Here is a 24142-nt window from a genome sequence, read left to right on the forward strand (position 1 = left end):
CTGGCCAGCAGGGGACAGTATTTTCAACGCGCTGTGCAGCGAATCTGCTGCGTCTGGAACTGTAAACTCGTTCGCTTGACGCTGGGCTGGTTTGTGTGAGAGGAAGACTGACTGACTGAGGGTGATCTGTTCCTGGTTAGCTGTGGGTTAATAATAATATGCAAAAAATGCTAACTATAATATCTAACGTTCTGAGGGGCAGCGCCAGCAGGAACGTAAGTATTTTATCTTTTGAGTCATAAAAAAAGCTGTTTTGCTTAGTAAAGCAAATGTACGAATGTTTTGACGGCTAATGTAGCGCTCATGCGATGTTGACCTTGCAGGGTAACGTACGCAAGGCCCGGCTGACACCCTTCTAAAGACACATTGTTGTTAAATTCTCATGTTGGTGCTGGTTATTTCACGTTAACCAACGTAGCATTTCTTTTTATTATTGATGTAAACATAATCAAATATTTTACTACTTGTTTAAAGTGATTTAGCTTGGCTAGCTAGCTAAAATGCACTGGGAGGGTAACGTCTAAAACTAGCTAGGCAACGAAATGTCACTGAAATAACCTATAATGAAACACTGTAACAAATGAGAAACAATGGACTGTTCATAAAACCCCTTGGTTTTTAGTAGTAGTTTGCTGCCGTAATTGTCTGTCGGAAATAAAAGGTGACCTCAGTGAGAGAGACAGTCTGTCTTTCTTCATATTTACTGACCAGTGGCAGATGTCCAGATGGTTGATGTTCAGTTTTATGCAACATTTAGTGGACAGCAACGTTTTAGTCTGTTTCTAAAAGTTTAGTATTAATAGTTTAATGCCACTCAGTCCTTGTAAATCCCTAGTGTCAAAAATATAAAAAAATCAAATATATTGTTGTTGTTGTTATTATTAATAAGCAATATTAAAATTAATTTAGCGGCATATTTTTCCTAACCACATTATAACTAACTTTAAAGACACTTTAAAAACACACTAATTTAATTTTAGTTGTATTTAAACAATTGGCCAGTCACTTTTTTTTACTATACACTTCTATGCACTATTGCCGTAGTTTGATATGTGAATGTTTTTTCTTGTTTTTGAGCCAAAATCTAAAAATCTAACAAAACAAGAAAGGAATATTTTGATGTCTTTCCCTAGATGTCATTAAAAGTCGCGGTTTTAGAGTTTATATCTCTAACGAGAGTATTTTTTTCCCCCCACTCTAACTGTGACCTTAAGTCTAATAATATAAGATTTGTTGACACAATGAAATGGATGGCATTGCTTTGTTGGCACAATAAAATGTAATTTAGCAGAACAAGACAAGCATCTTCCTGTTCATGAAAATGATTATCTTCTCATCTTCTTTTGCTTTCTCTCTCAATCTCTTTTTCTTAACTAATTCTCATATCTTTCTCTCTGTCTCTCTTTCTCTCTCTTTCAATGTCACTTTTTTTTTTTACTGTTTCATGGGCTGCCTTTAAGGGAGCCGAGCTGGTATCAGAGGTAAGAGATGGTCGTCTTAGAAATGTGCTTATTGACTTGACATTTATGCCATCTGCTGTTTGCTTTAAAAAAAAAAAAAAACTATTTTTTAAGATAGTTTTTTATTATTTTTGTGGTTATGAAAATTATTTTGCTTATAATTATTTTTCTACAAAGACTTTCTTCCTCACTTATGATTTTTAGAGCATACTTTCTTCCAGTCACTGGTTTTGACATATTAAACATGCTTCTGCTACATGCTTTTTACTTATTTCTAAAATATTGTGGCAGTTGTGGGTTTGAGGGAAATAATTCTGCTCCGTTTGCTCAGGTCAATTACTACAGCTCACATCTTCCCTTAAATCTCTCTCTCTCTCTCTCTCTCTCTCTGTCACACACACACACACACACACACACAGAGACATATGTACATGAAAAACCTGTTTGAGTTCTATTGCGGTTCTTAGGTATTTGAATTTGAGATATAATTTGGCCAATATTACGTGTTCATGTGATTTAACAAAGATGTCCGTAGCAGTTCTAAAAGTTGAAAACAGCTTTGTCAGTGGATACAATTTGTAGTTAATTCTGAGTAAATATTGCATAATATTTTATAATTAAATTCTCAATTTTCATTATTAAATTGGATGTGTGGATATCAGCATTATATTGATTATCGGGCACTCTGCTGTCTAGATCTCGGTATCAACATCAGCCGTTTTGACCATTTGAAATCTATCTGGCTGGTAGCCATCAACAGTTGTTTATTGCCTGTGAGTAGCATAGTGTAGGTTAGCATAAATTAGATTTTTATTGGTTTAGTGCAGTAAAATGTCTTCCTTGTGGTCTCTAAACACCTAAAAGTCTCATTTTGCTCCTTTAAACTTGCCCTTTTTATGGCCTTCTAAATCTGACCCTCTGGAGTGACCTGTGTCCTTCTTTTTACAGTCCTCCACTCTCCGGGCCGTTCTGCAGCTCCTGGCGGTCCAGAGCGAATATGCTAATTTGACCGCTCCACATGACCATGATCCTGACCCTCCTTCGTGTTTAAAAGATAAACAATCCGACAGCCCTTTAGTTTCCCCTCCATTAACACCGATACCTTCAAACGCTCCCGTAGAATATAAAGCTTTAGGACACACCAGCAGTGGCCAGTCTTCAGGAGACTCAGGACCACATGACAGACCTCAAACAGATGTTGTTTCCTCTGAGGCTATTGCTCAGAAAGAAAGTTATGTGGAACCAGTGATGACCAATGGTTCATCCACCTCAGAAAAATTAAACACGTTTACTCTGGTTACAGAAAGAATATTAGAAAGAGAAAAACCTACATTTGAAAAGATCATCAGTCCTATTATAGATGTTCCTCCATCACCTGCCCTAATTACAGTTAAGTCTCTTATTAACCCAGCCACCAGCCCAGCACAGTTAACCCCTGAAGTAGCTAACAGCAGTTTTACCCTAACCAGCACAGACCCCATTGCGTCCAATTGTCCCCCACCAGCCAGGAGCCTCCTGGGCCTTGATAATTCCTCCCCAGAGATCACCCACTGCCAGGCTGAAGAGACTCCCTTACCAGAGCCACAGCTTGCTGTGAGTACTGGCAGCCCCTATATTAAAATACACTACCTCTTTCATATTATAAGTATACACAGCTTAACATAATTTTTAACGCTCCTTATGGAGTATTGCATGCCCCTTTCACTTTACACAGAGCACTTGAAATCTCCAGCTCACAAAGCTTCGGCCAGTGACTCTTCAATCACTAACTTTATTCGTTCTTTGTTACTGTTACATACCATACCATATGTTGTAAGCACATAAGCAAAAGATATGTTAAAGTGCTCCGCATGTTGGTCCCACATCTAATTGTGGATGGATTCCTTGTGATTAGGGATGTCAATTTTCGATCATTTCAATGATCGATCTTCATTTAAATAAAAAAAAACAATTAATCCATTAATCTTTAACCTAATGCTGCAAAATGCGTCTATTGCAGCGGCGCAGTCACTGGAATGACAGGATGTCACAAAATATATTTGACATAATTTTACTGACCACTAAACGTGCCTCTTTAAATGGTTTCCTGGTGCTCGTTTTTGTAATTTAAAGCACAATTGCAATGTTTTCAACTGACATTATGGAATTTAAAATAAAATTATCTCATACGTAACTGTGGCTGTGCTGTGCAGTCAGAGAATTGCTTCCATCACCGATGCTGCAAAACACTGTTTCTCAATGATCGTGACCGTGTGTGCGTGCAGACGAGGACCGAGCGAGCACGGGTTTGACTAGATTTGGAGGTTATTGCTCACGTCTCATTCGGCACAAATCCAAATGTTTACATATTTGCAATGGTTTGAATGTTAAACTATTATTAATAATGTAAACTACTAGGTTTGTACTTTACACGCATTCACATATAGACGAAAAAGATCAACTCAACTCAAGTCTGCTTTATTGTCAATTCTTCCACATGTACATACATACAGAGAATCATAATTGCGTTACAGTAGAACCTAAAAATCTAGATCAAATATAAGATACAGCTATACAATAAGGGAATGTAAAAAAGACGTATGATAAAATTTAATTAAAAATAAAGTTAAATAAAGCAAAGCACGGCACATGGCAGATAGTGCAAATCAGTGAAGTGAACAAACAGTGCAGATAAAAAGATGAATACAATAAAAATTCAAGGTTTTCAAAATTCATCCTCTTCACATGAGAAAAAGCGTCCTTGGCATAACAGCAGAGTTGACTGTTGAAGTTGAATAGCTGAGACATTAAATAAAGAAAAAAACACACACTTTGGAATAAGATATAATCCGCAAAAGTGTTTACTTTTATTTGTGCACTCACAATAAAAAAAACCTGAAGATTTGTAAAATATTATAAAATAAAGCAAACAAATAAAATGTGCATTTAATTCTTTCCTTTCCGTAAACTTGTTTATGGAGCGCTGTTAAACACTTCTGTTTTAAATCAAAGCACACGATATGAAACGGTTATCTGGTGAAATGACTTAGCTACTACATTTCTATTGCTTTTCCAGTCAATCATCAATAAATCGTTGACATCCCTACTTGTGATGTTTCAGTTTTCGGCATGCAACCCTATAGTCTTAAGAGATGTGCAAAGTCAGTGTAGATGGTGTCAGTTTTTCACATCTAGCACTGAGTGTTGATTTATTGGTATTAGATTGCAGGTTTGTTTATGTAGTTGTTGGGTAAAATTGCATTGGTTATGTACATCAGATTATTACAGATATATTTCATAGTCTCCTGGCTTGCTTCCTGTTTCAGACAGAGTGTTTTTGACCGGGCTTAGTTACATCTCAGTTCCTGTCAGATCTGTGTGTGTGTGTCTGTGTTTCCATGTGACTGCTATTTTTTTTTTTAATCATCTTCACTTCACTTTTTTTCAGTAGAGGATTTAAAAAAAAATTATTTTCTATTATTTTTTTATATATGTTTCATAGGGTGCAAGAGTGGTGGTATCTGCCAGGACCTATGCAGACTTTACCCCTCAGGCCACCTTTGATATTAAGGTGAGTTTATCACATCAGCAGTTACTTAATTTATTATATATATATATATATATATATATATATATATTTGAAAGAAATGAATATAAAATTTATCAGTTTTCATAAAAATTTTAACCGCACAACTGCTTTCAACACTGATACTAAGAAATATTTTTTGAGTACCAAATGAGCATTTTAGAATGATTTCTGAAAGATCATGTGACACCGAAGACTGGAGTAATTATGCTGAAAATTCAGCTTTACCGTCACAGGAATAAATAAAAAATTTAAATATTCACAATATTACTGTTTTTAGTTCTAATATAAAAAAATGCAGCTTTAGTGAGCAGACTTCTTTCAAAAACAATAAAAATCTTACTGACCCTAAGCTTTTGAACTTTTGCACTGTGCATTTTATTGTATCTTAATGCATTTGAAAGCTTTTTATGTATTTTTTGGCAGAAATGTGACTTGCACAAGCTGGAGGAGGGCCCACCACTGCAGGCCGTGCTTACAAGAGAGGAGGGGCTTCAGTACTACCGCACAATGCAGACCATGAGACGTATGGAGCTCAAGGCCGATCAGCTCTACAAGCAGAAGATCATCAGGGGCTTCTGTCACCTTTATGATGGACAGGTGCCATGTGCACTACACACACACAGACAGAAGATTGTCAGAGACTCGGAGCACTCACTTTTGCCAGTGTAAAATAGTCAAATTTAAAGGGTTAGTTCACCCAAAAATAAAAATGTCATTAATGACACCCTCATGTCGTTCCAAACCCGTGAGACCTCCGTTTATCTTCAGAACACAGTATATGATATTTTTGATTTAGTCCTCCATTGAAACTGTTTGTACGGTATACTGTCCATGAATAAAGTCGTAATTTTTGTTAGTTTTGGACCAAAATGTATTTTCGATACTTCAACAAATTCTAACTGATCCTCTGATGACACATGGACTTCTTTGATGATGTTTTTCTTACCTTTCTGGACATGGACAGTATACTGTACAATCATTTTCAATGGAGGGACAGAAAGCTTTTGGACTAAATCTAAAATATCTTAAACTGTGTTCTGAAGATGAACAGAAGTCTTACGGGTTTGGAACGACATGAGGGTAAGTCATTAATGACCTCATTTTCATTTGTGGGTGAACTAACCCTTTAAGATTTATTATAGGTTTTGATTCGCATGGTTGCAAATGTCATTTGTAATCGGTTTAAATGTTGACAACTTGGTGAAGACAGAAACACTTACAAGTACATTGTGTTCTCTAACAGGAAGCATGTGCGGTTGGTATCGAGGCAGGTATTAATCTATCAGACCATCTTATCACAGCGTATCGTGCTCACGGGTACACTCTCACTAGAGGTGGCACTGTTCGTGAGATCATGGCAGAGCTCACCGGTGAGAACAACAAAACCCACAACTTAAAGTTGTGATCTCTTACAAATGTATCTCTTGTTTGTTTGTTTTTTTATTTATTTGTTTCTTCTGTCCCTCTTCTGTGTGTCTCTATTTCTCCATCAGGCCGTAGAGGAGGTATTGCTAAAGGAAAGGGAGGGTCTATGCATATGTACACTAAACATTTTTATGGAGGAAATGGAATTGTGGGAGCTCAGGTACTTTAAATGAATCGACTGGAGTACCTTATGAATAGAGAGCTGGTATCAATACTGATTAAGTATTAAACCATTCATATTACACATGTTTGTATCCCAGGTGCCTCTTGGGGCAGGTGTAGCGTTGGCCTGCAAATACCTGGGCAAGAATGAGCTGTGTGTCTGTCTCTATGGTGATGGTGCCGCAAATCAGGTAAGGCACTTCTACGCAACAGTCGAGTATTCACCTGCTGCGAATCCTAATAACATTTCACACTGTCCATGTACTGCTTTACTTTATGTTCTAACTTGTGCATTATGATGGGTCTGTAGCAGTGGATGTACAGGGAGGTTTCACACATGCTTTTTTTGCACATGGTTCTGCAGGGTCAGATCTTTGAGACGTATAATATGGCATCTCTGTGGAAGCTGCCTTGCATCTTCATTTGCGAGAATAACAAATACGGCATGGGTACTTCTGTGGAGAGAGCAGCTGCTAGTACTGACTACTACAAGAGAGGCGATTTCATCCCTGGATTGAGGGTAAGATGCAGGATGGACATGTCACCGTGCTTTTACTTGTATCAATTTACTCTATGTCAGAATATCTTCTCACCCTTTCTCTGGCATTGTAGTTGGATGGCATGGACGTTCTTTGTGTGAGGGAGGCCACCAAATTTGCTGCTGAACACTGCAGATCAGGAAAGGTGAGCACTGGTTTGATTTATTTTTTAAATTTTAGGAATGGAAAAAAAATATTATTTGCCCTATATATATATATATATATATATATATATATATATATATATATATATATATATATATATATATATATATATATATATATATATATATATATATATTAGGCAGTTCCACAGTGACAACATATAATTGTTACACCTCTTATAAAATATTGTTTTCTGTTTGCAGATATACTCATAGGATAAAAGCATTAATGTAGCAATAATAAACACCTGAAATGTATATTCATAGGGTCCTATTCTGATGGAGCTGCAGACCTATCGTTACCACGGACACAGTATGAGCGACCCAGGAGTCAGGTAATATTTTATATAATCTCAACCAAAGCTCACCACTGCTTTAAACAACAATCAGACTTCCTGATTTATATTTAAACAGCAGTGTAGAAAAAAAAGGTCTTCGTTATACAGTGAGCAATACTTTAAAGTAATTATTTTTATATCTAAACTGCTTTACCATTCAAAATGGGAAACATAATCATTCAAATGTTTGGAATCAGTAAGATGTTATTTTTTTATGTTTTTGAATGAAGTCTCTTAAGCTCACCAAGACTGCATTTATTAGATTAAAATACAGTAATATTGTGAAATGTTATAACAATTTGAAATAAGTTTCCTATTTTATTATATTTTAAAATGTAAATGAATTTTCATCAGCCATCACTCCAGTCTTCAGTGTCACATGATCCTTCAGAAATCATTCGAATACACTAGTTTTGGTGCTCTGGAAACATTTCTTATTCAGTGTTTAAAATGGTTGCTAAATAATTTGTGAAAAAGATGATACTGAAAAATTTATTTTTTTACTGTAACTTTTGATAAATGTGATCTGTCCTTACTGCAGAAGTATCAATTTATTAAAAAACAACAAAAAACAAAGGTGTAATTCGCATAGCTCTGCTTACTATTACTGAAACCCAGTAAAATTCCTGATTGTTTTTCTATATACCAATTTTGTTCTTTTTCTGTTAGTGCTCCTTCCATATGTGACAACATTTGTTGTTCTTCTAAATTGTTCTCATAGTTACCGCACACGTGAGGAGATCCAGGAGGTGCGCAGTAAGAGTGACCCCATCTCAATGCTGAAGGATCGCATGCTGAGCAACAACATGGCCAGCGTGGAGGAGCTTAAGGTGAGACGGCACATGCTTACGAGAGACAGACTGAAGTAGGACACAATCATCGAGACAGTCACAGTTGGACATGAGTGTAAATATTCTGAGTCAGTCAGACTGGTGTATAAGGATAGGGATTACTCCGTTATACTGAAGAATGTGAGTTTTTCGATCTGGAAGATGGACATTTCTGCAGTTTCACTAAACACTGACACCTTTTACAGGAGATTGATGTCGAAGTAAGGAAGGAGATTGAAGATGCCGCTCAGTTTGCCACCACAGACCCTGAGCCTCCACTGGATGATCTTTGCAACCACATCTTCTACAATGACCATCCTATGGAAGTGCGTGGCATCAACCCCTGGTCCAAGCTCAAGTCTGTCAGCTAAATCGCCTTCTTTATCATCCTAAGTCCCCTCCTCCTCCAGTTGATCCTCTACTGTTGGAGCCCACAGAAAAATATGATCTCCTCCAATGTGGCTATAAATTTCATAGACAGTTATTGGGAAACTCAGCCACATTGTGATAAGTTGCCTCATTTCACATGTTATCATTGGCTTGTTTTCTTGTTGTCTTCATCAGCTACAATTCTGACCCAATACTGATATTTTTTCATCTTATATTAGAAATATATATCATATAAATAATGTAATATGTGCACACACACCCCTCTCAATTTTTACATCAACAGGAGTGACTAAATATTTAAATAATTTGACTAAATATTTAAAGGGAAATGTTTATTAACATTTATAAATTGTAAACATGTGGCCATATTACAAACATTTGGTGTGATATTTATGGGATTTAAAATAGGAATTTTTAATTTTGGTTGTTTCTCAAGTGTTTGAGTGTTTAAACAAAAAATGCAAATGAAAACCAAGATGAATAAGATTGAAATTAAAAAGCTTAAAATAAACCGCTTTCACTCTCTTGACCGTTTATTTAAAACTGGGTTTATGTTGTCATGTGTATATATACTATGAAAAAATGCTTTTGTTACAAACAATGTTACTGGGGATAAAACTTCACATTTGGCAATGCCAGTGTATTAATGGTTGTTTTAATAGAATTTTTGTTTAAAATCTCTGATAATTGGGAAAGTAACAATTGTTGCGGTTTATACGTTAGGATGCTGTTGAGATGTTAAAGGGGGCATGGGGGTCACAGCTTAAAACATGCTGTATTGACCAGGATGAGTCAACAAGATCAGCCAATGTATGTGTCATCCAATGAGGTCTTTATACCATAAAACAGCAAATAAATATTTCAAATACAAACTTTTGTTGTGAGTAGATGTTTTTATGTTGTTACCTTCTGACGTTTGATTTACAGGTTATACTTTTTAGAAAGTAATGCCTTTTAGTGTAATTCTACAAATCTCCCCCTTCCTTTCATATCTTTTGTCAAATGTAAAGTTTTTTTTTTCTTTTTAATTCTAGTAAACAAACAAGCTAAAAAATAGCTTTTACATTGTTATTAATATTTCAAGATGACCACTTACTGGTCTGAAGCATCATTTACTTGATTATCCAGTCCTCTTTCTTTATATATATATATATATATATATATATATATGAGCAAGAAAAGAACCCTTTTTTAATCCTCAAATCAGCTTTTTTTAAGCCCTCTGGCAGGCTACTGCTGGATGAGCGAGTATAGCTGTGTTTTTATTTCCCTCCATCTGCAGTTTTTTTTTTTTTTTTTTTTGCTTGTGCACTTTATTTATTAAAAAGTGTCACATGTGTGTTTTTCTTATGGAGGACTTACTAGATGAAGCCATGTGGATGCTACACAAGGACAAGAGATTTAAACAGATTTGATGATCAAAGGATTTATGTTCCACATAATCAGATATGAAGAACAACCGAGGATCCTCAAATGTGATTCAGACTGCCTTGTACAAAAAGCAGCAGAGATGATAAAGACTCTGAATAGGCGATGTGAAAAATACATTTAATATCTCAAGATATCATTCCTTGACCAAATTAAACTACCTGAGGAGGACCCATGGTCATGTACACGGTGTGAACCAGTGGGTGGCCACAGTGTCCCTCGATCTGTGACGCATGGTGACGTTTCCTCCAGCCTCGTTCTGACAGACAGGTGAACGAACGAACGGGGCGACGACGCCATGTTGAGCGAAAACGGAAGTGTACTATTCTGCTGTTAAAAACATCTTTTGAATTTTTGTCAAGAGGAACAGGACAGTTTAGAAGTAAAAAGCTACCCAGAAGGCAGCTGAACTGAATTCTTCTTTTATTTACGCGTCAGTTTAGGACCATCCTCTTTGTGGGACAGTTTAGTGTAACTTTACAGTGACTGACAGCGTCAAATCACTTCACGGTGGTTGATCGTAAGTTATAGCTCGGGACTTGAAGATGCCGCTGGCGCAGTTTGCAGACCCCTGGCAGAAGCTGCCGGTGGGGCATATGGAGAATGAGGTGGGTTATGTTACGTTTAACCAAGAAGACTTGTTACGCGGTGATTGTGTGAGGTAACATTTAATCCGACACATCGTTTCACGGAGGAATGTCAGTGAACAGTCTCGAAGTGCATACTTGGACTAAAGTTACTAGTTTACAATTTGCAAACGCTGTTTCGCTACTTTTCAAACTCAACAACTTGAATACAAAAAAGTTCGTGCTTTATATTTATGAGTCGACATTAAAATTCAACGAAGTATTAAAAGCGACATGACTTGTTTCTTTGTTAAAATTTAACTCAGACATTTAATCGGACCAAAGTGCCTAGTTAACGTTACTTGGTAAAGCTGGAGAATGTAAACCGTCGAAGCAAGACTTGACCAGACAAGCCCAGTACGAGTATGTGTGTGTCTGTTCGAGTTTACTTGTTCATTGTCACTTAAAATGGACACTTGGCTGCTTTTTGTTGCTGGTTGAAGTTTGTCTTAAGTACGGATTGGGTAATAACCACAGGGTGGGGAACTACGTTAACTTCTTATAGACTGACTGACAGGCATTTTCTTAAAACATTAGTGAGTTCTCAACATACATAGACAGCAATTTTTGGGCGTAACCAGACGTGCCAAAAAATAACATTAATGTGCAAAATATAAGTTTATGATACCCCCAAATACTGTCTATGTAGGTAGACGGCCATTAGGTTTTTGTCAAGGTCAGCGTGTTTATGATTATGAAGATTATGAAACAACTGCATTTTTGCATTCTGGACCTGTGCTGGCTGTTATGCTCTATTAGAATCTGATCAAATTAGACTTTCACTATTTTCCCTGCAGGCTTGTATGTTTCTGTCTGTGTTCAGATTTAGTCTGTGGATTACATTTTAATATTTTTTTCTTCCATTTTACTGTGAAATTATCTGGATGAGATATTAAATATAGCATTTAATTAAATGACCCCACTAATGCTAAATTAAAATACATAGAACTGTGCATATTATCCAAATCAGCATATTAAAATGCTTTCTGGCAATGAAGACTTAAAAAATTTGGCTTTGTCATCACAGGAGTAAATTACATTTAAAAATATATTTAAATGGAAAGCAGTTATTGTAATAATAATAATTTACCATATTACTGTTTTTACTGTAATAATGCATCCTTAACAGACAATTTTTTTTTTTTTTAAATCTTACCGCCGCAAACCTTTGAACAGTAGTGTGCATACTGGATGAATATTCAGAGTATTTAAAATTTACAGTGCTTTGTTATATTCAACTTTAAAAAGAGAGTAGATTCAATTCTATGTCTAGTTGTGTAATAAACAGATATGTCATGCAAAAATATACAACTTGTGTATTAAATATATTAGAACCAAATGATCTGATTGTTTTCAAACCACTCTAGTGATGATCCATAAACTATAGAGTATATATTATTATGATTATAAAGCTTTCAGTATGGCTCTAAACCCATGCTTACTTCAGGGGATGATTGCACGTGCTGTTTCCTTTAGGATGAATATGTCATCAGAGTTTATAAATAGTAACTGGTATTGTCTCTTTTACACTGTTAGCACTCTATCCTGTCCTACTCTTTCTCTAATTAACTTCCCTTTGATCCCGGTTAATTCCTTGGTCCGAAAATAGCCATCCTACGCTGCTTTCTTTTAGTTCCCTGTTTATGTGTGGAGTGGACCTATAAATAATCACTTTGTCTGTGACTGTATGTAAACAACAATCTTCCACACTGCTGTTTTACTCTTATGTCAGTACATGGTCAGATGATTTGATGTTGCACGTAGTTATTATCCCTCATGGAGCCATAATATTTACAAATGACCACAATAGAGTTTTGCAGCACTCATTTAAATAAACATTTTTAACTTAATAGACTGTATCTGTGATTTCTTGTACATCTTTCCTGTTCCTGAAGACCACTTTTTTATTTATTTTTTGTTATTGTTGACATGTTGTGATCATAGCCCTGCATAGCATGATGCAAATGCTGTTGTAATACTTACATGAGGTACTCTGTTTTATGGTAATAACATCATATTTTTCCTGTTTTGTAGGATGACTCCATGGTGGATGATGATGCTTCTGTTCAAGTAAGTTTAAGACTATGTATATATGCATTTTGGGTGTGTTACTACAGAATATGTCTGTCAAACTGAGCCAAATTATGTTGACATGTTCAAGTACACCGGTTATATGGGTTTCTAGAAGTTCCTCAAATAAGCTTTTTATTCACTGACTGCTTAAGAAGAATTTGATCTACTGCAATACCCCTCTGTCTTTCAATTGAAAGATGTGTTTCCTATGTAAGCAAGTCGGCTTTTAACATCACATTTCCTGTCTCAGAGTACAGCCTGGTTTTATTGGTTTCCTGTTGGATGAGTGACATGGCAAGCCGCCAGTAGGAGAAGAGGAAGTTAAGCATTCACTTTAAGCAGAGCTTAATTTTCCAGCAAACCAGCAGAAACTTTTCTGAAAGCTGTCAGAGATCATTTATTTTGACCCAGAGCAGTGGGTTCACTCACTAAACACACACACACACACATTGTACTTTAATATCTTTTGGTTAGTGGGTGGAGTCATGTGTCATATTACAAAATATATTATGGTCTTTTAGCATCAAAACATTTTATAATCTTGACAAAATACATATCATCGGAAAGGTCTGAGTCTTAAGATTCCATATTTGGTGACATATTTTGTGTTAGAAGTAATATTGACAGAGATATTTAGACATGTTAAAGAAAAAAGCATTACAAAAATTCATTGTATTTTTGATGGCACCTGGTGGCTGTTTGTGGTATAACACCCTAAATAAGATCTCTGAGGAAACCTAAATTTTTTTTTATATCAACTTCAAATTTGGAACATAACTTATTTATGCCTAGTTCACGCTGCATGATTTTCAAACTCGTTGGATCGCTGTTGTTTTCTCACTGTGTGACTATCTGGGGTAGCATTCAGTTGCTGCTGTGTTCACATTGCACGATGGATCGGGGGGTTTCACACTGCATATCTTCACAAAAAGAAGAATCGCCAACAGCTCTGTCTGGTCAGCAATCTCAAATACACACGAGAAGTAATAAGGAAATAACGTGAGAACCTGGGTGCGTCAGACTGGAGTTCTCGAGTGAGACTGGATTATATAAAAAAAAATATATATATATATATATATAGCCCGCAAATTGTCTGTGAGCTAATTTCCAGCTACAAGGAGAAAAAGAAAAACAGATTATAAACAGGAGGGAGATGCAGGGAACAGGGGGTTGTTGAAGTTGTAGCTGGTCAAGCAAATGTTTGTGCTTGTGTCTGTATGATATAATTGTTCATATGTCTATTAAAATACTTGTATTCTGGTCTTTAACTCCTTCCCGAACTTCCATTTGCCCTGTATATTGATCTCTTATTGGCTGTCGGTCATCGCCGATGTAGTTTTATAGTCAGAAATCATTGCACTCAGCGTGATTTTTGAATCGCAGACTGCTCCAGATGTTTAGCATTCCAAATATTTTGTGGGTGTTGGTGACATGTCGGCCCTCAGATCGCGTCTTTGATAATTCACACTGCGTGATTGTCACTCACGTGAACGAACATTGATTTGCCTCCGATTTTGGGCATTTGTTGGCAATTTCGCAAAACCTGTCGTTGAGTGAAAAATCGGTCTAAAATCGTGCAGTGTGAACTCTGCTTTAAACCAAAGGCTTTCATTCTATAGCAATTTTGGATTCAAAAGTATTTTGAAAAATATTTATTTTATACAAAATAAAATAAAAATGGTATAGTGCATTTTATTAACAGTTAATTTAAACCAGTAAAATTTGATACTTTAATATTTTGAAATGATTCCACTTCTGCAGTAATCTACAGATTGTCTTTTTTTAAAAAGAGTCCAACCTTAGGGACTGTATTCCATAGCGTCCATGAATTATAACAATTTAAGTTTGAATAGTGAACTTTCACATCTATATTTAAAAATGGCGGGTGGCACTTAAAGGGTTAAATGTTTGTGTTTTTATTTTTATAATACTCTTAGGTTGACCAAGACAATTTTTTTAGATGGAATAGATTAGATGCAGATTGCATTTAAAAATGCAGTAAAACAGTAATATTGTTAATATTATCATAATTTAAAAGAACCGTTTTGTATTTGAATACATTTTAAAATGTAATTTATAAAACATTTCTTATTATTATCATCATTGTTAAAAGCAGTTATACATTAAAACTGTGATACATTTTTCTTTTCAGGATTCTTTGATGGATAGAAAGTTCCAAAGAACAGCATTTATTTGAAAAAGGTTTTGTAACAATGTCGTTACTGTGTCTTAACTAAAAAGTATTTATTTAAAACAAACAAACAACAACAACAACAACAAAAAATACTTACTGAGCCCAAACTTTTGAACCGTAGTGAATATTTAGGCTTGTCCCATTGAATGTGGGAAGTAGAGAGTAAAGATGTTCACATTGCGTATGTAACACCCACATTCACTTCCTGTTCCTGTTGTGAGGTGTCCCTCAGTCATCATCCTTGGTCACGCTTCAGTTATAATCTACCCTGGAATCTACCAGCACACTATCAGACTCCTCTTTCTCATGACAGGCCCCCTCAGTCACTTCATCTACTCTGCAACTTCTAGAATTTAAATGCAGAGTTTTGAAATGGATAATTCTTGTCCTGGATGCTGATTGGTCAATAAAGCGTTAAAGCCATGCTAACATGCATGATGTATTAACAGCTAACTCCGTTTATCCTTATGCTCTCAATAAAACCACCTTCTTTGACTTACATGTTTATGTAACAAATGGCATTGTCTGTCATTTGATGAGCTTCTAACTATTATGCCTATTTTTACCTCTTTCGTGGATATTGACGTCTCTGGTATTTTTCCATCATCAATAAAATATCATATATCATCCACCATTCAGTATTATTCATATCAGCAGGCTGGTGTGTTATTTATTGATCAAACTCTGTTTGTATGACTAGATTTTAAGTCACTACCACCCTGTTTTCCATTCAACTGTATGTTTTGAACTCTTAGTTCTATCTAATACATGTTATCATTAATTATTATTTTAGCATCCAAAGTCAAATGATTCCGACAGCACTTTTACTCTCATCTTTTGCTCAGATTTTTGCTTGACTCTCAGACCGTTTTTGGCATGAGTTTATATCGATGTGTTGAAGTGATGGTGTGTTTTTTTTTGTAAGTTACACTGCTGTGATGACTGTTTTTAAAAGGACAGAAGAAGAGACGTGTTCTGTGAATGCTGGTTTGGTGTTGTATGCACGTTTGGTTGATGACACAAGCATCCTCATGTATTGTATGTCTCCTTCATAGGAAGAAGGCTTGATCAAGGAAATCAGCATCACTCACCTTGTCAAGGAAGGCTCGGAAAAAGCAGACACACGACAGTTTGAACTCTGCAAGGTGCTGGGCCAGGGCTCTTTTGGAAAGGTGAACTGCTCAGATATGAAAACATGATGCATTTTTATTATTGTATTTACACTCAGAAGCATCATTCTGTTGGTTTTTAATACATGACGGTTTGCGTTTCTGTAGGTGTTCCTCGTCAGGAAGATAACTGGGCCCGATGCAGGACAGCTCTATGCTATGAAAGTGCTAAAGAAAGCTACACTGAAAGGTGTGTTTTGTATGTTGTTATGTGTTGGCATTTTCTTTAAAAATATTTGCTGACAGTGCAATATTATTCAACTTGTACAAACTGAAAAAGGGGTTATTAGATATTTAATGCATTTGTTTGGGCGTGTGTGATTACAGTACGAGATCGAGTGCGTACAAAGATGGAGAGAGACATCCTAGTTGAGGTCAATCATCCTTTTATTGTTAAAATGCACTATGGTGAGTTATTGACATCCCGTCACCAATCAGATGCTTACACTTCATGGTTGTGCGCTTCACTTGAACTTTAATTGAACTTACAGTACAACTTATTTTACTAGTTCAATTTTAGTACCCTTGTTACAGATCTTGAATCTTTCATTTTGATTCCTCAGCGTTTCAGACAGAAGGCAAACTCTATCTGATTCTGGACTTTCTCAGAGGAGGAGATCTCTTCACTCGCCTGTCCAAAGAGGTGAAAATGTTTTTAAAAGAAGTCTCTTATGCTCAACAAGGCAGAATTTATTTAATCAAACATACAGGAAAAACTGTAATACTATTACAATTTAAAACAACTGTTTTCTAATTATGTATATATATATATATATATATATATATATATATATATATATATATATTCTTGAGTAAAAATAGATTAAGTTCCTTTTCATGTCTTTATGTAGGTGATGTTTACAGAGGAAGATGTAAAGTTCTACCTTGCAGAGCTGGCTTTGGCCTTGGACCATTTACATGGACTGGGAATCATCTACAGAGATCTCAAACCAGAAAAGTATGCTTCTTACCCACGTATTAAGTCAAATGTGAGGTGTCTTGGCTCAAAGTACAACAGCCAAGTGCATAGTAACTACATCTTTGAGAACACATTAATTAAGAATAAAATTTTAACAGATTTTATACATAATAATCACACTTTGGCTAACCCAATGCAGTGCACCTTTTCATAAGTGAACGAAACTTGAATCTCTTTCAGTATTCTTTTGGATAATGATGGACACATCAAACTTACAGGTATGTGTTTCACCACTAATAATGGTAACATAGCATTTAGAAATCTTAAATCATGATAACATGGAATATAGAAATCTTGATTGAACTTTAGTTGTAGTTTAAGATTTTTTCTCAAAGACATGACTGTCTTTTTCAACATTTTGTGAGTATGTATTAGATTTGTTGTGTCTTTGTGTTTTTAAGACTTTGGGTTGAGTAAAGAGTCCGTTGATCATGAGAACAAGGCATATTCGTTCTGTGGTACGGTGGAATATATGGCTCCAGAGGTTGTCAACCGCAGGGGCCACACTCACAGTGCTGATTGGTGGTCCTACGGTGTGCTAATGGTAAGAGGGTTAACATGGTATTTGTATATTGTAATAGTTTTGCGTAACATTATGCAGTGATTATGTATTTCTACCTCGTCAGTTTGAAATGCTGACTGGAACGCTTCCATTCCAAGGGAAAGATCGAAAGGAGACCATGACAATGATCTTAAAGTGAGTCAAAATACTCAAAGTACTGATCTTCATAACTGAGTCTTTGCACTGACGTTGGTTTCTGTGTCTCCAGAGCAAAGCTGGGCATGCCCCAGTTTCTTAGCCAAGAGGCCCAATCCTTGCTCCGCAATCTGTTCAAGAGGAATCCTGGCAACCGCTTAGGTGAGGACAGCTCATTTTCAACAAGTTTTCCAGAAGAGGTTGAATTTGGTGAATTTTGAGTCTGTTCATTGAATGTTGGGGTTGGAATTTCAGGAGCCGGGCCTGATGGAGTAGAAGAGATCAAAAGACATTCATTCTTCACCAAAATTGACTGGAATGTAAGTTTTTTAAGAAAAAGCGTATGTATCGCAGATATAGTAAGTCCAAAAAAAACAAAAAATCATCTTTATGCCGCACCTATGATTAGAGGCTTTTTCATCTGTCCGTCTCAGTCAATATTGGTTGGATTTTAACCATCTAATTGCGCATGTGCATTTCCTATATTTTTACATTTAGGTTACCTTTGCTGTGATCAACTGTTCACAAAGTTAAGCATAAAGGCATTAACAATTTAATAAAATCAAAATGAATATCCAGTTTTCATACTGTATTTTATAATGTTGTGATTCCTGAATTTAAACAATTTTAATGTCATATTTTTTTCATTTAGACAAACAAAAAAAAAAGTATAGAATTCCAGTATTGACTATTTAATAGTTATAACATGAAACTAATTATTGGCTTATTACTGTCAGCCACTATTGTAACATCAGTGAACTCCTAATTTTGAATTTAGTATTTTCCCCTCTAGAAATTATACAGAAGGGAAGTGGCTCCTCCCTTTAAACCAGTCATCCAGAGGCCAGATGACACATTCTACTTTGACAAAGAGTTCACTGCTAAAACCCCACGAGGTATGTGATGCCAATACTCACCTTCAGGAGATGCATTTCTAATCACAACAATCTGTTAGTCCTCAGCTTACTTTTTCTTTTGACCCAGATTCTCCTGGAGTCCCTCCAAGTGCCAATGCCCATCAGCTCTTCCGAGGGTTCAGCTTTGTTGCGTGTGGAGTAGAAGAGGAGATCCAGCCGCCCATTCAGAGCAACCTCAACATGAGTGGCATAATGCAGGTATCATTGCATCATTCACACACTCCTCCTCTCTCACACCTGCCACATCCGAACACATGGGAATAAAGTGTATGCATGTATGTTATACAGCAACCCCACCGGAGCGCCCTTCAGTTCACAGATGTATACGATGTTAAAGAAGACATTGGAGTGGGCTCCTATTCCATCTGCAAACGCTGTGTGCACAAGAGCACAGGCATGGACTATGCAGTCAAGGTAAACCGACCTCTACATTTGTCCTGTTACTGATATCTTTATGGTGCTTATAGTTTTAAAGAAAGGTGTGTTGTCTTTTCTTCTATTACTGATGTTTTCAATATTTATACAATAACATTCAAAAGGTAAGGGGTGGTACAAATGTAAAAGATTCACAGAGGCTGCATTTAGTCTCAATGGTTCTGATTGGATTGTAGATTATCAGTAAGGATAGGAGAGATCCAGCAGAGGAGGTTGAGATTCTCCTGCGTTATGGACAACATCCCAACATCATCACTCTGAAAGAGGTTTGTGTGCATGACCTGTGGATCACTCGTATCTGGAATGTCCCAGGTGTTTTCTCCCGTTATTCTGAGGCTTTGTGTGTTTATAGGTATTCGATGATGGGCGATCGGTGTACCTTGTCACAGAGTTGATGAAAGGTGGAGAACTACTGGATAAAATTCTCAGACAAAAGTTTTTCTCTGAGAGAGAGGCCAGTGCTGTTCTGCACACCATTACAAAGACTGTTGAATATCTGCATATCCAAGGGGTAAGTGCATTTGCACACACAGCAAACATTACTGATTATTATTAAATTTACCAAGGATAAATAAATACACATACATAAAAAAAATTCTCAATATAATAGATTTCAATGGTGGCTAATGGGCTGAAGGTCTAAATTGCAGTTTCAGTGCAGCTTCAAAGGGCTCTACACGATCCCAGCTGAGGAATAACAGTCTTATATAGTGAAATGATTGGTCATTTTCTTAAACAAAAAATAAAAATGTATATACTTTTTAACCACAAATGCTCATCTTGCACTACCTTGACTTCACGCGTTACGCAGTCACGTTGGAAATGTCACGTTTGAAATAAGCAGAAGTACCAACCCAGTGTTTACAAAGTGAAAATGCAAAGAAAGTCAAATGCCCTTTACAAAAAAAAGATCAAAACAATGTCAGATGATTTTGAACTTGGAGAAGAAAATGAGAAATTTTTGAAGAAAGTTTTTTCGACCTATCCTACCTTTTTGAATCGGAGTACATAGACGAACAGCTAACTGTGCGTGAGCTTTCCAATGTGATTACGTAATGCTTGAATTTGCAGACACACATCGCTAGTGCAAGATGTGCATTTGTTGGTTAAAAGATGTATACATTTTAATTGTTTTTTTTTAGAAAATGACTAATCGTTTCACTAGATAAGACCCTTATTTCCTTGACCGGGATCATGAAGAGTCCTTCAACCCGTTGGCCACCATTTAAGTCCATTATGTGGAGAAAAATCCTGGAATCTTGGATGACATGGGGGTGAGTACATTATCAGGATATTTTTATGTTTTGGTAGTTAACTAATCCTTTAAAAGACACGCACCATCACTTTTAGAACACATTAAAACTTGAAAAATTGTGAATTGTTATTATGGCTAATAGATTGGCGCTTTGGTTGCAGGTAGTACACAGAGACCTAAAGCCCAGTAATATACTGTATGTGGATGAATCGGGCAACCCAGAGTCAATCAGAATCTGTGATTTTGGTTTTGCCAAACAACTCAGAGCAGAAAATGGACTGCTGATGACACCATGCTACACTGCTAACTTTGTTGCTCCAGAGGTACCTGTTGATTTGTTTAAGATGAGATTCTAGATATATCATAACATAAATCATATATCATATAATATTTTTGTAAGTTATTTTCAACACTTATTATTCATGCTTGTGTTATCCACTCAGGTCCTGAAGAAGCAAGGCTATGATGCAGCTTGTGATATCTGGAGTCTTGGAGTTCTCCTTTATACCATGCTTACAGGGTACATTAACGTCGCCTTCACACTGGCAGTTGAAATCCGCTCCGTAATACGCAATACTCCCCCAGTGGACGTCGTACTACACCGCTGAAAAGCTTTGGAAGCGAGTAGAACAAAAATGGCGGAGAGATTAGAACGATTGATATTTTCTGTATCTGAATGTGCATGTCAGGTCAGCTAAATGTGATATAGTTGTATATAGGGCTGCAACAACCCTGCACTCGAGTGAGAGAGACCGAGTGTGTCCGAGAGCGGGGGGTACGATATTTAATTATTCATTTTAATTGTATTAACTGCCCTTATAATGTTAGAAAATCATGAAAATAAAAAAAAATGACATGACAACTTATCGTTATAAAATCATTATTTACTTTATTTAAAGTTATGAATTCAGGTTTGTTTATCAGTACCATAGCAACGCCAACTTCTGCTGGAATTGTCGGATAGAAACTGTCCGTAGCCTTTCGCAAGAGTTAAATTTTTTGAACGCATCCGGATGACCAACGGACATGATTTTTTCCGCACCGCATTTCTTTCGGACCCGGTTCGTAGCCATCCGCACGCGGGCTGCGAATCTCCATAGGAAATGAATGAATTCCGGTCGTTTCGTAGCCGTATCGGAGCTGATTTCAACTGCCAGTGTGAAGGCGGCGTAACACACAATACAAGTCAGGACTTACAGTACTGCATGCATTTTTCCGTAATACTGTAATTGTTGCGTATGGATGATTCAAGCATGATTTAGTTAAAAAAACAATATTCATTTCAGTTTGAAAACTCACCCCTCGTATTCGTTCCTCAGGTTCACTCCATTCGCTAATGGCCCGGAAGATACTCCGGAAGAGATTCTGGCTCGGATCGGCAGTGGGAAATTCTCCCTGTCTGGAGGATATTGGACTTCTGTATCGTTTGAAGCTAAGGTTAAAGGCTCTCCTTTTGTTTATCACACTTCCTTATCCTAATCTATATGTCCAGTGTACATGTTTGATGTATAATCTTTTAAACCTTTTTGTTTACAGGACCTGGTATCAAAGATGCTTCATGTTGACCCTCATAAGAGATTGACCGCTGCTCAGGTTCTTCGTCACCCATGGATCGTCAACAAGGATCAGCTACCAATATACCAACTCAACCGTCATGACGCGCCTCATCTAGTGAAGGTTTGCTTTGCAGTAATAGTTTCAAATGTCAAAACTAACATATGGTTCTGAAATTTAACCATGGTTTTATTGTCAGCTTAACATTCCTGCATTATCATAATAATGCTAAATGCTTATGTTTGACTCTATATTCTTATTAATATTTTCCCTTTTATCTCAGGGAGCAATGGCAGCCACCTATCAAGCCCTAAACAGAAATGTTTCTCCTGTACTGGAGTCGGTGGGTTGCTCCACACTCGCTCAGCGCCGTGGTGTCAAAAAGCTGACCTCTACTGCCCTGTGACCATTCAGAACAAATAGCACGTAAATTTGTGAGATGTATGGCTGTTCTACTGTCATCATTGAATGGCAGCCCAAACCAAAAAACAAAACAAAAAAAAAATCTTTTTTTTTTTAGTTCTTGTCATTCATCATCGCTGCATTATTATGTAGAATATTGATTGATCTCCTAAAGCTCTTAGGAGAATATTGAATTCATATACAATCGTATTATGAAAATACTCTAGGAATTTACTTCATATGGAATTATATACAAATATAAAAGTATTTCCATCATTCAGTGTAGAGATAGTGTACAATGTTAAGAGACTGTGATACACAGTTTGTTTTCTGTATTGTGTGGTAAATGTCATGTCCGGTGACTGCATGGAACCGTATTATTGATAGCATAATTTTCTGACCGTGGCTGTGCCCATCCTCCTCAAGACAGACCTCACATGCTGAAATGGCTTACTCATTTCCTTTTGAAAGAAAGAGCTGCCAGTCAGTAATGCCACTATATGCAACTTCAGATGGTGTTTTAAACATGGTGCAGTGTTGAAACCATTTGTGAAATCAAAGAGAACTATGCAAGTAAACGTACAATCCTCATTGTATGTCCCTAGACATGTAACGTCTTCATCACAAACCAAGTATTTTGTGTCGATAATGTGTTTTTTAATTAGGCAAAGTGGTCCAAAATCCCTTTGTCATGCACATGTGTCTTAAGGGTATTTGATTAGCAAAAAAGGCAGTCCAAATAGTGACCTCATCCTTCATATCATCTTCCTCTCCAGCAGACCAATACCTTTCACATAGGAGCTAATCATCAGAGTTTGCATGAGACAACTTGTATGCTGTATCTTTCATAATGGATATGGTGACATTGTATAGGAGCTGACGTTAGATGGATATATAAGGGCAGGATTTTTTGTTGTTGTTGTTTACTGGGAATGACCAGTATACTGCTGTCTTACTCTAAGTGATTCGTAACACTCCTCTTTTTGTATTTCTTGATGTTCATTCTCTTCATGAAATTAAAGGGAAACATGCAGGCTATATTAATCAAGATTGTTCCTATTTTCTCAATCATAATTTTAAAGACTATTCAGAATGTATTATTTTTATACTGGGAGATTAACTGTTTTTATGTTAATGTATATGTATGTCTGTATGTGAGGCCACATGTTTGGTGAGAGTCTGGTTACAGACAACCTCTTGTTCTGGAGTTAATTTACATGAATTATTGAAACTTTTCTTTTTAATTGTTGCTGCTGTATATTAATAATCACAGTGCAAGTTTTTTCAGCACATTTGTTCTTGGGAGAACGGTTTTTTATTCCTGTTTAAAAAAAAGTGATTAAGTAAAACAAATCTTGCAATATAGTTTAAATTTTTTTTTCTTTAATTGCTCATCAAAATTGAAACCCTGAAAATGTATTTTCCTCAATGAAGGTTCTGGCGATTTGTGTTGCTAACCTAGTGAAATTGTGTCATTGAGACTATAAATAAAGTTTTTATGCAAAATCATTCTTTGCGCTGGCGTAGTTTAAGCGGA

The 24142-nt window shown here is 36.4% G+C and overlaps 2 protein-coding genes across 3 annotated transcripts; both read left to right on the plus strand.

Annotated features, from left to right (window-relative positions):
- The first annotated feature begins 58 nt into the window (after positions 1 to 58).
- Positions 59 to 9748, plus strand: LOC113091397 (pyruvate dehydrogenase E1 component subunit alpha, mitochondrial). Of its 2 annotated transcripts, XM_026256908.1 has the most exons (12): positions 61 to 215; positions 1461 to 1481; positions 4942 to 5010; positions 5452 to 5625; positions 6272 to 6398; positions 6522 to 6613; positions 6714 to 6806; positions 6980 to 7135; positions 7228 to 7299; positions 7586 to 7653; positions 8378 to 8486; positions 8693 to 9748. In XM_026256908.1, exons 1-12 carry the CDS (start codon positions 159 to 161, stop codon positions 8855 to 8857), a joined length of 1203 nt encoding a protein of 400 aa, XP_026112693.1. In that variant the 5' UTR covers positions 61 to 158; the 3' UTR covers positions 8858 to 9748. The 2 variants fall into 2 exon arrangements, with proteins under 2 accessions (XP_026112694.1, XP_026112693.1); XM_026256909.1 differs by lacking the exon at positions 1461 to 1481 and having other exon boundaries at positions 59 to 215.
- An 812-nt stretch (positions 9749 to 10560) lies between these two features.
- LOC113091431 (ribosomal protein S6 kinase alpha-3-like) lies at positions 10561 to 24114 on the plus strand. Its single transcript, XM_026256955.1, has 22 exons — positions 10561 to 10912; positions 12965 to 13000; positions 16253 to 16369; positions 16475 to 16556; positions 16694 to 16774; positions 16930 to 17009; positions 17218 to 17324; positions 17526 to 17563; positions 17747 to 17889; positions 17972 to 18042; positions 18116 to 18204; positions 18298 to 18362; positions 18836 to 18938; positions 19027 to 19157; positions 19248 to 19373; positions 19571 to 19660; positions 19747 to 19905; positions 20811 to 20972; positions 21093 to 21169; positions 21969 to 22086; positions 22186 to 22326; positions 22487 to 24114. The coding sequence occupies exons 1-22, from the start codon at positions 10850 to 10852 to the stop codon at positions 22607 to 22609; spliced, it is 2202 nt and encodes a 733-aa protein (XP_026112740.1). The 5' UTR covers positions 10561 to 10849; the 3' UTR covers positions 22610 to 24114.
- The last annotated feature ends 28 nt before the right edge of the window (positions 24115 to 24142 follow it).

Source organism: Carassius auratus, unplaced genomic scaffold, assembly GCF_003368295.1.
Source record: "Carassius auratus strain Wakin unplaced genomic scaffold, ASM336829v1 scaf_tig00214183_4049273_7079891, whole genome shotgun sequence".
In the NCBI taxonomy this organism is placed as follows: Eukaryota; Metazoa; Chordata; class Actinopteri; order Cypriniformes; family Cyprinidae; genus Carassius; species Carassius auratus.

What these genes read in the sequence shown, in the direction of transcription:
- LOC113091431 (XM_026256955.1), top strand. Translation starts at nt 10,850, where the DNA reads ATGCCGCTGGCGCAGTTTGCAGACCCCTGGCAGAAGCTGCCGGTGGGG. An exon ending in GAATCCTGGCAACCGCTTAG is followed by an intron (nt 18,205 to 18,297) that starts GTGAGGACAGCT and finishes TTGGAATTTCAG; the next exon opens with GAGCCGGGCCTGATGGAGTA. An exon ending in CACTGCTAAAACCCCACGAG is followed by an intron (nt 18,939 to 19,026) that starts GTATGTGATGCC and finishes CTTTTGACCCAG; the next exon opens with ATTCTCCTGGAGTCCCTCCA.
- LOC113091397 (XM_026256908.1), top strand. Translation starts at nt 159, where the DNA reads ATGCAAAAAATGCTAACTATAATATCTAACGTTCTGAGGGGCAGCGCC. An exon ending in GGGGCAGCGCCAGCAGGAAC is followed by an intron (nt 216 to 1,460) that starts GTAAGTATTTTA and finishes GCTGCCTTTAAG; the next exon opens with GGAGCCGAGCTGGTATCAGA. An exon ending in ATTTCATCCCTGGATTGAGG is followed by an intron (nt 7,136 to 7,227) that starts GTAAGATGCAGG and finishes CTGGCATTGTAG; the next exon opens with TTGGATGGCATGGACGTTCT.